Source organism: Scophthalmus maximus, chromosome 5, assembly GCF_022379125.1.
Source record: "Scophthalmus maximus strain ysfricsl-2021 chromosome 5, ASM2237912v1, whole genome shotgun sequence".
Classification (NCBI taxonomy): domain Eukaryota; kingdom Metazoa; phylum Chordata; class Actinopteri; order Pleuronectiformes; family Scophthalmidae; genus Scophthalmus; species Scophthalmus maximus.
The window spans coordinates 378,108-392,169 of NC_061519.1; the positions used below are offsets into that span (position 1 = coordinate 378,108).

The 14,062-nt window shown below is 40.1% G+C and overlaps 1 protein-coding gene across 1 annotated transcript; it reads right to left on the bottom strand.

Annotated features, from left to right (window-relative positions):
- Positions 1–293: 293 nt before the first annotated feature.
- Positions 294–10,871, bottom strand: LOC118311363 (sclerostin domain-containing protein 1-like). Its single transcript, XM_035635171.2, has 2 exons — positions 10,611–10,871; positions 294–3,024 (listed from the first exon to the last, which is right to left on the bottom strand). The coding sequence occupies exons 1-2, from the start codon at positions 10,798–10,800 to the stop codon at positions 2,597–2,599; spliced, it is 618 nt and encodes a 205-aa protein (XP_035491064.1). The 5' UTR covers positions 10,801–10,871; the 3' UTR covers positions 294–2,596.
- Positions 10,872–14,062: the final 3,191 nt, after the last annotated feature.

Here is a 14,062-nt window from a genome sequence, read left to right on the forward strand (position 1 = left end):
GGTCAATGGGAAAATGTGCTCAAACTTCATGTGAACTTTGACCTTTTTGTGACTGTAAAAAAGGCCATGCCTCTATGCTTTCTGTTCTGTTCATCAAATTTACTATTTCTGAGTTAGGAAACAGTAATCTGCTGACTCCAGCTGCATGCATTTTACTTGTTAGATTTATGGGTTTTTGAACGTGTAAGGATCAAAGGGATACAATCTCCTGTGATCTGGTACACCCGCTCCTCATACAAGAGACAATTTAATGTCTTTACCTTTTGCCACAAGAGGAAGAAGCGCCAAGAGCCTGGAGGAAAAGATATCCCCTTCACAGTAAACCAAAGTGTGGTGTATTTTGAAAAGAGTTTGATCACCAACTGAGGCCTCTGTTGTTAAGGGAGTTTGTGTTTGCAGTGAGCCTGTCTCGTATACCTGCAGCATTATGTCAGAAACACAGCCTTGTTGTAAACAATTTTCAGCGACTATTTATTGCACAAAGAAAATATAATAAAAACTTCAACTGTTGTGGTACAAAAATAAATTACATACCATTCATATAAAATACCCATAAAACCTTACCCACCTATAGAGTGACACTACAGGCGATCTAAGCATTACTCTTTATTACATAAATCTAACTTCACATCTGAAACTTGAAATAATCCTGGTAATATTATGATTTACATGTGTTCTGTTGAGCCTTTGAATTATATAAAGGCCACTCCTTTCTAAAATATACCAAACCTTATATCCGAAGCACAGGAGAAGCACAGTCAAAGTGGCTTGTTGTACATATCTGACTGCAAGAGTGGATGGTATTTTAGTTAGGTAGGGCACAAAATGAAGAGCATTACATAGAAAGGCAGCTAACTGGAAAACTAGATATGATCCAAATACAAATAATTGTTCTGACAGCAGAAATAATGTTTGTATACAAATCATTTGGAAGAGTATATGTTTTATAGGAAATAATTATATTTTCATTGACATGGGGACATTTTGTTAATGTTAAAGTTGCAAAATTGTTGAAACAGAATGTATTTGTAATTTGTTCACTTTCAAACATATTTCATTTTTTTTTTGCACTTTAATGTGAACTCATTAAAATCAGTAGCAACTTGTAGTGACGACAGAATTATGAAACAAAAGCCTGATAATTATAAATGCAGATACTGTAATGCCAGGTTGGTCTGTATTTACAGTATGCATTCTAATGTCTACCAATGTCAGACTTGTACACATGCACGTTTATCTAAGACAGTGGTCACCAACCTATTAATGCCCAAGCTCCCTGACCTCGGCCCTGGTAAAGGTCAAGAGCTACCTATCATATCATTGAGAGAAAAAGAGCATAAATCATCTAACTTGACTTTTATTTAGGCAAACTGTATTTGAAAAACGTGAAATGATAACAAAACACAAATACGTAGAGTCAGCGACAGCTCTATTTAAAAACTATAAGGTTGGGAGAGTCAATAAACAACTTGTGGTTATCTACTATTTTCAAGTGCATGGAGTGGTAGCCTGAGTGGGTGATTTATCGGAGTTAGACGACCATTTATCGAGGAGGGATTTGAGCAGAGTTTATTATTCTGCTGCTGTTTTGTGAGCGCTCCTCTGCAGTTCTAATTGTCCCAGTTGGACTTAATAAAAGCAGAACAGTATAACTGGCCCTCTGGCCTCTTGTTCCAGCAATACTGTATATTTATTCTTCGTGTTATTGTAACTACAGGGAAAATCTCAAAGATCGACCAGTCGATTGGGATCGACAGGTTGGTGACCACTCATCAGAGATGCTTTTGATATGGTGCCTTCACACCGTTTAGTCGCACGAGTATCTGAGTTTGGTTGCTAGAACATTTATGCTTATTCGTGAATAATGTGAATATTTCCCCGTTCTTCCTTCCACTCTCTGACCAAACACACACACAGACACACACACAAACATGCGTAAACATGAACTTGTATTTAACTTTATAACTTGTTGTATGAAAAAAGGCAGACAGGAATGCCGGTGGGAAAGCCACACAAAGCGGTTGTGCTAACTGGTGCTAAAAACCAGTGTCCAATTTCCTCCATTACATTCTGCCAAGCTCTCTCCTTCACCTGGTCACGGTATAAAAGGCAACTCTTGTTGGGGTGCACAAAGACAGCGACAATTGTTCTTCTACATCTCTGATACAAGGACATCCGACGACAGTGGCATAGGTGGGATCTTAGCGCTAATTAGCTATCCCGTCAACGCGTCAGGTGAATATTTTGCTCCATTAGAAGGACCAGTGTTAATGTTTTGAGGTGCTCAGGTCCAGGTATTCTCTTTTATAAAATATTCTGTTAAATTGAATCACTGGTTAACTGTTGGTTCAACATTTTAAGTCAGGATGTTATTTTCTTAGCTTTGCATGAAAACATGAAGTGAAGAACTTGTAAAATTTACCAAGTGACATGTTGTATCTTGTTTAATTAATCTGCACAGAAACTACATTAGGCGGAAATTATATAATGGAACTATTTCTTGACGAACAACAGTAGTGTGCAGTGACTATGTTCTGTTGAGGTGCAACATGATTCTGTTTGAACCAGCCCATCGTAACTGTTGGATGGGCTTAATTCAGTCATCAGACTGCCTCTCGACTCTCTCTTCATGGTGTCCAGCCTTCCTCAGACTTTTCCTCTGTTTACCACTGTTGAAAGATGTGTCCTTGTGTCCTGAGTTGTTCTGCTGTCTGGAGTAGCGCTTGCACTTGCAGGAGGTCACAACGGTTATCTTGTAGGTTCGGGAGCTTCCATCCTGGCACTGAAGCTGGATCCGCTGGGACCTGGTCCGGTCAATGATGCAGCGCCACTCCTGGGTGTCGCGGCGGTTCCAGTACCTCCCAGTGTAACCCCCACTCCCAATCCAGTTGGGCAGCAGGTGGGCTGGCAGGCACTCCCCAGCACACAACAGCTCCTTGATGGGGTTAATGCTGGTGCACTGTCCATCAGAGATGTACTTTGTGGACCTCAGCTCCCTGCAGCCCACTTGGCTCTGGGCTGCACCTGAAACATGAAAACCTGATTACATTCTCCTCTTTATAGAGTAATCCATAAATCATTAGTTATCTATACTCTGACATGAGATTTCACATTTTCAAGCAAAAGGTTATGTTGCAGCAAACTGGGTTTGGAAACATGGGCATTTACCAGACAGAAAAGGTCTAATCTCAATACATATCTATGGCGACTGACACATTTCAGGCACAAAAGGTCAGGATGTCTCGGCCCATCCTGCATACATTTTTTAATTATTATTTTTTCATCTCTTTGGGAACTACTGTCTATTGTGGTAAATGGACTGTACTTTTTCATTACATTACATTCATTTAACAGATGCTGTTGTCCAAAGCGACTTACAATAAGTGCATTCAACCATGAAGATATTACTATTATTAAGTGCAAGAATGAATAAGTACATGTTGTGCATCGGTTTGGGCTAATTTGGTCATCAGCAATAATTATGAATTATCAACGATAATTATGAATTATTAAAATCAATAGAGCTTATTAATAAATGCTATTAGCAATGGGGCACCACCCAGAAACCGGGACCAATAACCAAATAGTCAATTCAGCTTCAAGAATTAAGGTTGTTCACTCAAAATGTTCATATCTGGAAGATATGAGCACATGGAGTGAGCTGAAGGTTTAAATCCGATTGCTGACTATGTCAACCAGCCTTTATCACAATGTACATGCAAATAACAAAAAAAACTACTTATTTTTAAAATATAACAGCATTTATTAACTTTAGCAATATCAATGTACAATCAATACTACTTGTATCAATAAATGTCTATCATATGCTAAGCTACCAATCATATATCATATGAACATCATATGAAAAGACAACAACAAGCAAGAGTGTGTATGTGTTTGTGTGTGTGTGAGCGTGTGTGCGTGCATGCACAGGCGTGTGCCCCTGAAAAGGGGAGGAGGAACTAGATGGCGGACATGACCTGGGAAGTCACATGGTGCCAGAGAAAGGTGGGGTGTGAGACCTCAAGTTAAACGGCGGCTACCTTTAAACATGTGACTCTAACAAAGGAGATCTCTGGGATGAAGTTAACTTCAGACCACAATCTCTCAAGCACCCACGAGTGTGTGTAAATGTTCGTTAGTAAGAAAGCTAAGGGAAAGCAATCAAAGCAGCATTAAGGCTCATGCGATGATGACTGAGATCCAGCACCTGGTCTGTGTGACACAGGGACACGGCGGCTCAGCTGATGAGCCGGCGTCTCTGGTCTTTAAACCAACGACAGCGTGCTGAGTTCAGACACGATGGCAGAGCAACACACAATAGTCTGACATCGTCGGACACAAATCACAGTCAAGCAACACCAATAATAACGCAGTTATTATAGCAGCGATAAACAGGACCCGCGATCCGGTACAAACTTCACAACAATACACAGTAAGTTAAACTTACTGAAACTCACATAAATGCGGGGGTCCAAGAGTCTTGGCGCTCCTTTCTTTGTTCTGCTTCTTTGTCTCAGAAGACCATGCTATGCCTTTGTTGCCTTCTGGTAGTTCAACCCCTTTAATTGTGATCATCTTGCCTCGCTTTGATAGCCTCCGACCCAACTTGTGAGTCTTGTGTCTTGTGAGGAGTTTCTGTTCTGGGACCGATTCTTTTCACATCACATATGCTTACTTTAGGCAATATCATCAGAAAGCACACATGATTTTCCATTGTTACGCAGATTATACCCAGATGTATTTATCTATGAAGCCAGATGAACCTAATCAGGTAGACAAACTCCAGGATTGTCTTCAAGATATAAAGACCTGGATGACCTGTAATTTTTTACTTCAAAATTCAGACAAAACTGAGGTCTTTGTAAATACACCAAGATAAACAGAATCTGATCATATACTAACATATAGATTTGACCAGGACATTTCCTTTGACCCACAAATAAAACAGGTCTCTACAACAGCCTTTTTTGCACCTGTGCAATATAAAGAAAATTATAAACACCCTAACTCAAAAGGATGCTGAAAAACAAGTTAATTAATTTGTCACCTCTAGACTGGACGACTGTAATTCATTACTGTTAGGATGTTTCCCAATAAGTCTTTGAAAAGCCTTCAGTTAATCCAAAATGTTGCAGCAATAGTTCTTGCATATTTTTTTTCCAGTGTTAGCATCTCTGCATCGGCTACCTGTATAATTCAGAATAGAATTGAAAATCCTGCTCCTCAACTACAAATCTCTTGATGATCAAGCTCCATCATATATTAAATAGGTCATTATCCCAATAGATCACTTGGCTCTGTAAACCCAGGACTACTTGTGGTTCCCGGGGCTGTAAAAGTAGGCAGAGCCTTCAGCCACCAGGCTCCTCTCCTCTGGAACCAGTTCCCAGTTTGTGTCAAGGAGGCAGACAACCTTTGTAGCGAACTCCAGCCAGAAAATGGTGAAGCATACTGATGTTTCCAGAAGCATTAATTTACATCCGTCTCCTTCATGTACTTTTTTAATTAAAATTCAAAGAGGTCCACTAGGAGAAATTTTCCTAAAGCAAAGGTCCGGAACATCATAATGTCTAACTTGTGTTATTATTTAGTGCCATAGCCTATCAAGTAGGCTGGTTGTATCTACATATAGCCTACTTATCGACAACTGACTGTCAAATCAAACAAGGAAAAAAGGCCTGCAGTTCAATAACATTTCGACAATGTTAATTGTCAGTGTTCATATTGAACTGGAGGATTACTGGAGTCATATTACTGCTGCTGTCCACAATCTATAAGCATATGACACATGTTGTTTATGCTCTTTTTACATGTGTTAGGGTATTATAGAAGTGGATGAATCAATGCATCTCGCTTTTCTCCAACTCTGACATTTCCTCGACACATCCTTGATGATCCTGCGCGGAGCACAAATGCTCGCTCGCGAGAATGTTTTTTACGCTCGTGGTTACCTTTCTGTGCGCGACGGTGCTGTTCTGCGCACATGCAGAGTACAAAAGAAACCAAGTATTTAAACTACACTAACGCCATACAGTAGAAAAGGCTCACAATTGCAATTTTATCAGGTAACCCAAAAATTCTGTTCATGGCTTAAAATGGCATATTAACATCTATGTCTATGCCCTATTGTTTAGCCTAACGATGCTATTCAATAGTGTTGTGAATCGGTAGGGGCTAATTTGATTGTTAGCAATAATTAATAATTATCAAAGATAATTATGAGTCTTTTGGTGCTCTTTTTGTTAGGCTTCTGCCATTACAGTAGGCCATACTTTATTCAGGCTTCTGAGATGACACGCAGTTCATTTATCAACTGGGCCCTTCCTTTCAGGTCAGTTTTAACTTTGGTTATGAACAAAATCCCCTACAGAACTGTTATACTACTGTTGTTTATACACTGCCTCCCCATCCCCACAAAATGAATTAGGGGTGGGAGGAATAATTGATTCTTAGATGCATCCCGATTCGCATTTGAACAATTGTCTCGATGCAGAAAAATTAATAATCTGAATTTTACAACTCAATTTTCAACATTAAAGGGGCCATATTATGCTCCAGGCACCTTTTCAGCCTGCCTCCACGTATATTTTGTTATCTGGGGTGTCTGCCAGCCCACGGAGAATGAAAAGAAAACAATGAGTCGTTGATTCGTGGTTTGGGTTGATCGTGCAGACGGTCTGTAAACGAGCCATTCACAGCCCGGGCGTCAAGTGACGTAAGTTGACTCCTGCTACTGGGGGAACCACGCCCCCAACCTGAGCAGCACCTCCCCCCTTGAAGTGCGGAAAAACAGATCGCGTCTACGCCATAATTTTCTCCCCGCAAGCGAACGTCGACCGCGGGCATGGCCAAGCTAGACTCGCCGCCGTAGCTGGCGGCTACCGGCAGAGCTCGCGGCTACCGGCGGAGCTCGCGGCTACCGGCCTGCGGCTACCGGCCGGGATGTCGTTAACGTTCTATCGCCCAGCCCCTTGTGCTCTGTGTGTAATTATGGAGAACGTGTTCACCTCCCGGGTCTCCACGTCGTGTATGTGCCTTGTTACGTGCGACTGTTGTCATGGCAGCGCAACGCCGTAGTTGCGCAGCAGACCCGGGGAGGAGCGAGGCGGAGCTTTGCGGAACACGATGGGAGGGGGCCAAGGAGTGAGCAGAAAAGCGCTGGAATCGACCATAGTCTCACAGGGTTTTTTATACAGAAAGAGGAGGATGCTGTGTGGCTTGATCCTTGAGGTGTTTTGACATGGAATGGCAAAGACATGTAGTTCACACACCTGAAAAACAATGTAACTTGTGTAAAAGGGGGCATAATATGGGCCCTTTAAGACGCAACTTAACATCACCGAGCTTCAGTGGCATTTGTACCATTCATACCACGAGTATGACGGACCGCTGCAAGCAAATGAGGCACATGACATACGTCCCCCCCTTATACGTCCAGCATCCACCAGCTAAGCATCTTTGCTATGTTGCACTTGGATCATGATTTGATTGTACCCTGTTTTTTTGTTCTTTTTTGTTTAGTGTGTAACCGCATATTCCACAGAAAGTACTATTTTTGTATGAGAGCTGGTACAAACGTCTACATTGTTTTTTTATGAAAGCTGTTTTGATTCTCATAAGCAACTAAATGTATGTTTGTTTTTGTCTCAGGAATTTTATGCTCATTGCCCATAACAGGAAGAGAAAGTCTTATTTTTGGATAAGAGCAGCTTTATGTTTTGAAGTTTAGAAAACACACTGTTTAGTCTTAAAGTTGTTTTTTTACTACAAGGATGCTGCGACAGGCACACTTTTGTTGTTGTTTTTTGCTGGGAAATATATTGGCAAATATAACCATCCAGTGGACATATCTCTTCCATTGATAATTATTATCAATAAAATATAATGGAAAGATATGTATCTGTCTATTTTCATAATTGATCAAAACAAAACGATTAATGATTAAAAAAAAAGATTAGAAGATTAAAAATATGTAATGCATTGATTGTCGTTTTATAATTGACTCGTAGCCTCTGAATCAGAATCGAATCGTGAGGTGCCCACAGATTTCCACCCCTAAAATGAATGTGTGAAGACGTGTGTTGATCAAATGGCAACCCATTGTGACATCACCCGTTGGTTTGTCAACTGCTGTTAGAGTTTCACATTTTGATCAGCGCCATGTTGGGGTTTTTTAACGTCGGGGGGGGGGGGGGGGGGGGGGGGGGGCTGACTGAGAGCTTGTCAACTGTATGCCCACCTACACCTGCAACCATGCACCAATTGGACATACCAGCAATCAATCAAGCTGTATCCATGCCACAGTGCTTTATAGAGGGGGAGGGCTAGTTGGCCCTCCAAACTGAGATTTCACAGACCCACAGTCCAAACGGAGGGCTGTGAGATATTTCCCAGAATGCCTTGCGAATCACCGGCAAGTCGGCTGAAATAATGTCCAAGGCAACCAAAGAAACTCACAAATGTAAATATTTTATATTTTTAATGTATTTGGACACTTTTCTTCATAAAAGCCACAAAACAATTCATTATCAACTCACATAATGTGCCTTTTTATCGTTATAAGACCATAGAGTATTTTCAGTGTGATTCACCTGTCCTGTCATGCCCAACATACCTTAATTAGCATGTTTATTATTTGAATATTCTGGGTATGTAACCATAGTTACTGCAACAGCATCTTAACAATGATTTTGCTGTCATTCCAGGCATGTTGAATCTCCGGTAAAAACACATTGAGTCTGCTTACGTAAAGCCATCGGCGACTACTGATGAAGTATCGCGTTTGAAGGGGTGTCCCATTTCATAGGGGTAAATTTTAAAGTCAGATTTTCAACTGCAAGGGGTAGGAGTAAAAATGAGAAATGGGATTGGGCCTAAATAAATTCACAAAATGAACATCATGCTGTATTGGAGAAGACATGAAACTAGTGATTGAGACTATAAAGTCCTCAGGAAAATGTTTACTGACATTATAAATCAAGTCAGAAGTAGATTCATTTTCTTATAGACTTCTATAGAAACTGACTTTTTTTTGCAACCAGGGAGTACAGGCTTCAGGCATTTCCATATTGAAGGAAATCTACTGAAGGACTGTATGACAGGCGATCAATTCTAAGTAGCCCCAGGCAAAGAAACCCATTGAAGCCCATCATGCTTGGCTGTCCGGTGCTCAGCTCATTACATAGACCTACACAACATTTTGTCATCAGGGGAAGCTCACCCTCGCACAGTTACATCTATACAACAATGTAAATGCCCTCACAGGATTTGTTTTGAAGTGAAATTGATCCACAGAACCACAGAAAAACTTTATTTCATGTCTGCATCTCCTGCATACAACACGTGTGTGCAAACACACCAAACACACACACACACACACACACACACACACACACACACACACACACTGAGCAGTGGAGCGGAGAAGCATGTTGGGCGAGGAAAACTTGAATTGACAATAAGAACAAATTACTGTCAGTAAAATTAAAAGTAAAGCAAACATGTTCACACAACCTGTGCGCTGATAAAACCATTCACTGTGTATTGTTACTATCTGTCTGTAGTCTGACCAGCGGTACCTGCAGACATTAGCAGCAGCAGAAGGCAGGAGGACAGAAGGAAGGACTGATATTGACTCATGTCTGTGTTCTTTGTTTCTCTCCAAACTTCACTCAGGAATATTATTTTACTGACACATTATTGATTTAAAGCACTTTCTGTGTCCCACAAAGATCCATGGTTAAAACTTTAGCATGTACATAAATATGAGTATTATGATTAAAAATACTTGTTTAAAAACCTGCTGTCGATGGATATAACGATGAACTGATGAGGATCTACTCTGTCATTTTCTTGGAAGAGCAGAGAATAACTAATGAGCAATAAATTAGTTGTTACTAGTTTATGAAAATTGCTCTATTTTGAAAACCCACCTGCACTGTAAAAACAATAACTGGAAATTGCTCCATATTATATTATGAAGAGTAAGGGCTGTGTAGACTTATAATTTTTAGTTTCATCTAACTTAATTAAGTTTATTTGTAAAGTTGTCCCCAATACTTAATTTATGGTGGCATAACACAAAATTGTACCAGAGTGGAGGCCAGGCAAGTTTTTTTTTTACTGGAGATAATTTCTGCAGGTGTTTGTGTCTACATGCTCAAGGCCCTGTAGTATTTAACCAGAGAGTTCGGTGGTTTCGATCCCCGCTTGCCAAGGGCAAGATATTAAACGGCTGTGCCTGACTTTAAATGGCCAATAAGGGTAGAAAAGGGATATATGGATGAAGACCATTTGCATTTAAAATTTAATGTGGCAAAACATTTAATTGTGAGTGACAAATTTGATGTCTTCATCTAAAAGAATATATATACTGATTGGTTAAAGCCCCTGGACCATGGTAAGTGGTGACACTGGAATTCTTAGTGTTTAGAACACTTTGGGTTGTGACTATATGAAATGCAGTTTTCCAAACATTTTCATTATTGCAGGGTGCCTCACAGATCACAGATTTTAAGATTTTTAAACAATGTAAGTCACCCATTACACATCTGTCCAGCTTTTCTGAGCAACACAAACATTTACGTCAAATAATCGGTCAGACTTACCACCATGCACAGCGTCAGTCTGCCGTCTCCCACCACTCCTCGCCTGGTTCGTTTCCTCTGCGGCCAGACCGTCGTTGCTGACGTGTCGCGTCTGAGAGTTCACTGACTCAGTGGCGTCATTGTGAACAGCTGAGCTGTCTCTGCACAGCAGCAGCAGGAGCAGCAGCAGGAGCGAGACGAGACGAGGCATGGCTGTACGTGTGGAAGGAGAACACCTGATGAACTACAGAGCTGCTGCTGCTCTGCTATATATGGCCTCCACCGCAGTGTCACCCACCTATCTGCCCCCCCTCTCTCTCTAGTTCCCCCAGTCAGCATTCCGTTGACACTTAAAACGCTTAACCCTTAATTGCCTCGTATGGCTTTTCCAGCATGCATGAATGTTACAGCCTGTAACATTTGCATCACACAGCTGCACCACGGTCATCACAGTCAGAGAGACTTATGTGTGGCACAGATTTTTAGTGAACAATATACTTTACTGTACATATCAACTATCTGTTCTGTGTGACTTAAAGCGATGTCAGTCAAGCACCTAACTAATGGACCTAAAGTCAAGTCAAGTCAAATTTATTCAAGTAGCACATCAGGAGTTGAGCTCTGTGATCAAGGCAAAGAGAGCGACACAAGAAGATTGACAGACAAGGCGTTAAACCCCTCCCATAGGGGTCGGTCAACCCTTGTATGGACACTTCCACAGACAAGTAATTACCCGACTGAATACAGACCATGCAGCTATTTAGCACACTGCTGTTAAGCAGGGAGGACACTTTTTTACAAAGGAATAACATTTTAAAGTGCTCTCTCTCTCTCTCTCTCTCTCACACACACACACACACACACACACACAAACACACGCACACACACAAAATCAGGCAATAATAACTATTTGTCTTCACCTAGTGGCTGAACTCGGTTCAGTCACTCAGTTTGGTGAAACCTCTTGGTGATGTAGCCTTCACATAAATACATTTGGATATGGGCTCGATCCCTTGAAAATATTTCTACTGAGGTGCTTTTTCTTTATTCAACATATAGTCATTTTGAAATATTCATGGTTTAATTTAGTGAAGACACGAAGCATAAGAAAAAAAGGATTGTCTATGATAGTCACCAAATATAACTTAAGTTAATGTCTATGTGTTGCTTCCATGGCTGTCATTTGTACAAATATGTCTTACTTTCTTCAGTTAAAGAAGGTAAGAACTATTTATAAGTTTGGAACAAAATATCACATTGATATAACATAGTATTTAAAAACAATTGGGGGAAAATGCTACCCTTGCTCTGGTGTAAAATGCCCCCAGCGACATACCATTCCCAACTTAATTTTCAGTATAACTTCATATTATATAATTGAATACAAAACACAATTTCAGTGGTGTCTAAAAAAAAAAAGATTATATCATATATAGTGATGATTCATTAAAAACAGCCGTAACCTTACCTTGGTAGCAGCCCTCCCTTTAAAGTGTGGGAAAGAATTGAAACATTGCTCGTTTGGTTTTATAATGTCATTACAATGACTGGACCTGTATACAGGGCATTCTGATTATATAGCCTAGAGTAGAAACAAATCAGGTCAATTGCCAGAGATTTCTTCCTCTTAAAAGGGAGTTTTTTCTCTCCACAGTCGCCAAATCGCGAAGTGCTTGCTCATTGTGGGATTTGTTTGTTGGATTTTCTCTGTTATATTGTAATATTGACCTCACTATGTAAAGTGCCTTGAGACAATGTATGTTGTGATTTGGCACTATACAAATAAAATTGAATTGAATTGAATTGAATAGAGATTATTTTAAGCAAATGATAAAGATGTAGATGGCTAAAAATGGTTTGATGAATACTTACATTTAACTACTAACTACATTTTAATTCTCCCTAAAACTGGATTTGTCCATGCATTCTGACACTGCACATGCTGAAATCACATTAAACATATACTTTCTGATTAAATAGATGGCATGTTGCCTATCTAAATCTAATATATTATATTGTTAGATTATTTTTACTCATGCATTTGCATATAGGATGGATTTCACTGATGGGTTTTATCATTGTCAGTTTAGTTTGAGCCTCATTTTGAGTAGTTTTGTGTAGGGCATTAATACATTACACATTATACATACAATAAGAGTTCGTTCATCAGCCATCATGAATCTTCCAACAGCAGCATTACAGGTGGAAATGGAATAAATGCCACTGGAAATGAGAAGAGAACAGCTTTCACTGAATGACTGCGTTCATCTACAGGGCCATGGAAAGGATCAGCCAGCATAAGACATTCCGAAACCATATAGGAAAAAGGAGAGGAGGGAAACAAAAAGCCTTGGATGGACAGTCAAACAGAAAGCAACAGAACTTGAAGTAACTAAATTAACTTTTATCCAACATGCCAACAATACCACCTGGATCCTTCCCGATTGCAACAATCACATACCATGCAGGCATAGATTGATGCACAGTTACATCCAGATCTACACAGATGCATCAAAGAATTTAGTTAATAAACAGGAATAACATTTGTTGTGCCAGAATTTCAACTCAAAGCAGGCAAAAGGATTAATGATGAATTATAAATTTATACAGGAGAAATGCTTGCTATACTGTTAGCAGTGCAGTGGTAAGATTACACAATCATCTGTATAGACTCAAGCTCATCATTAACCAGTCTAAAGTACAGTCAATCTGACATTCTACAACAAACATTATACAGAATTCAAATGATGGGTCTTACAGTAATTTTTTTATGGATACTGAAAAGGAATAATTGAAGGAGTGGATGCTGATTCAGGGAGATGGAAACCGTGGATGTCTTAAGCAAAAGTATTTATTATAAGAGCTCAATATATATCAAGGAGATTTCTGGTTCTTTTACACAGATCAACAATATGGTCAGTGTATGGCGCCCCAAGACAATCAGCCTGTTCCCGGTCTCTGTAATGTATTTAGTTTAGGGTAATGTCGTCATCTCCCCGTGACTATGACACCTCAAGAGAGACTTCAGCTGCTCGATGATTGTTGTGGCTTGCCACAGACAGATTGACCTTGCTTGGTGCCTGAGAAGACTCGTCTTAACAGTTTCCCAGGGGAGGATAGATAAAATTCCACAGCAGATACCAGCACATGTTGGTACCAAAGGAAATTAAATGGCAGATAAGGATGCAAATGAGGCAACAAAGAATAATTACATTGACTTAGCATTGAACCCAAGCAAGACAGAAACCAAGAGTATTATTAAACAGATTGAAGGAAAGGGGGCAAAAGCAATGGGAGAATAAGAAGAAAGGACAGGGTTTTACAGAGTTAGGATTCAAAGGAAAACGGGAGAAATGAGGAGGGTAGGAAGGAACAGGAGACATGAGACAATAATTCAAAGACTTAGGTTTGGACTAAACAGTACACTATTCAAAACAGGTAAACATGAAACAGGTAAACTTGACAACTATGGG

Coding starts and splice junctions, on each gene's coding strand:
- LOC118311363 (XM_035635171.2), bottom strand. CDS start 10,800: ATGCCTCGTCTCGTCTCGCTCCTGCTGCTGCTCCTGCTGCTGCTGTGC. Junction 3,025..10,610: donor GACTGACGCTGTGCATGGTG/GTAAGTCTGACC, acceptor TTCATGTTTCAG/GTGCAGCCCAGAGCCAAGTG.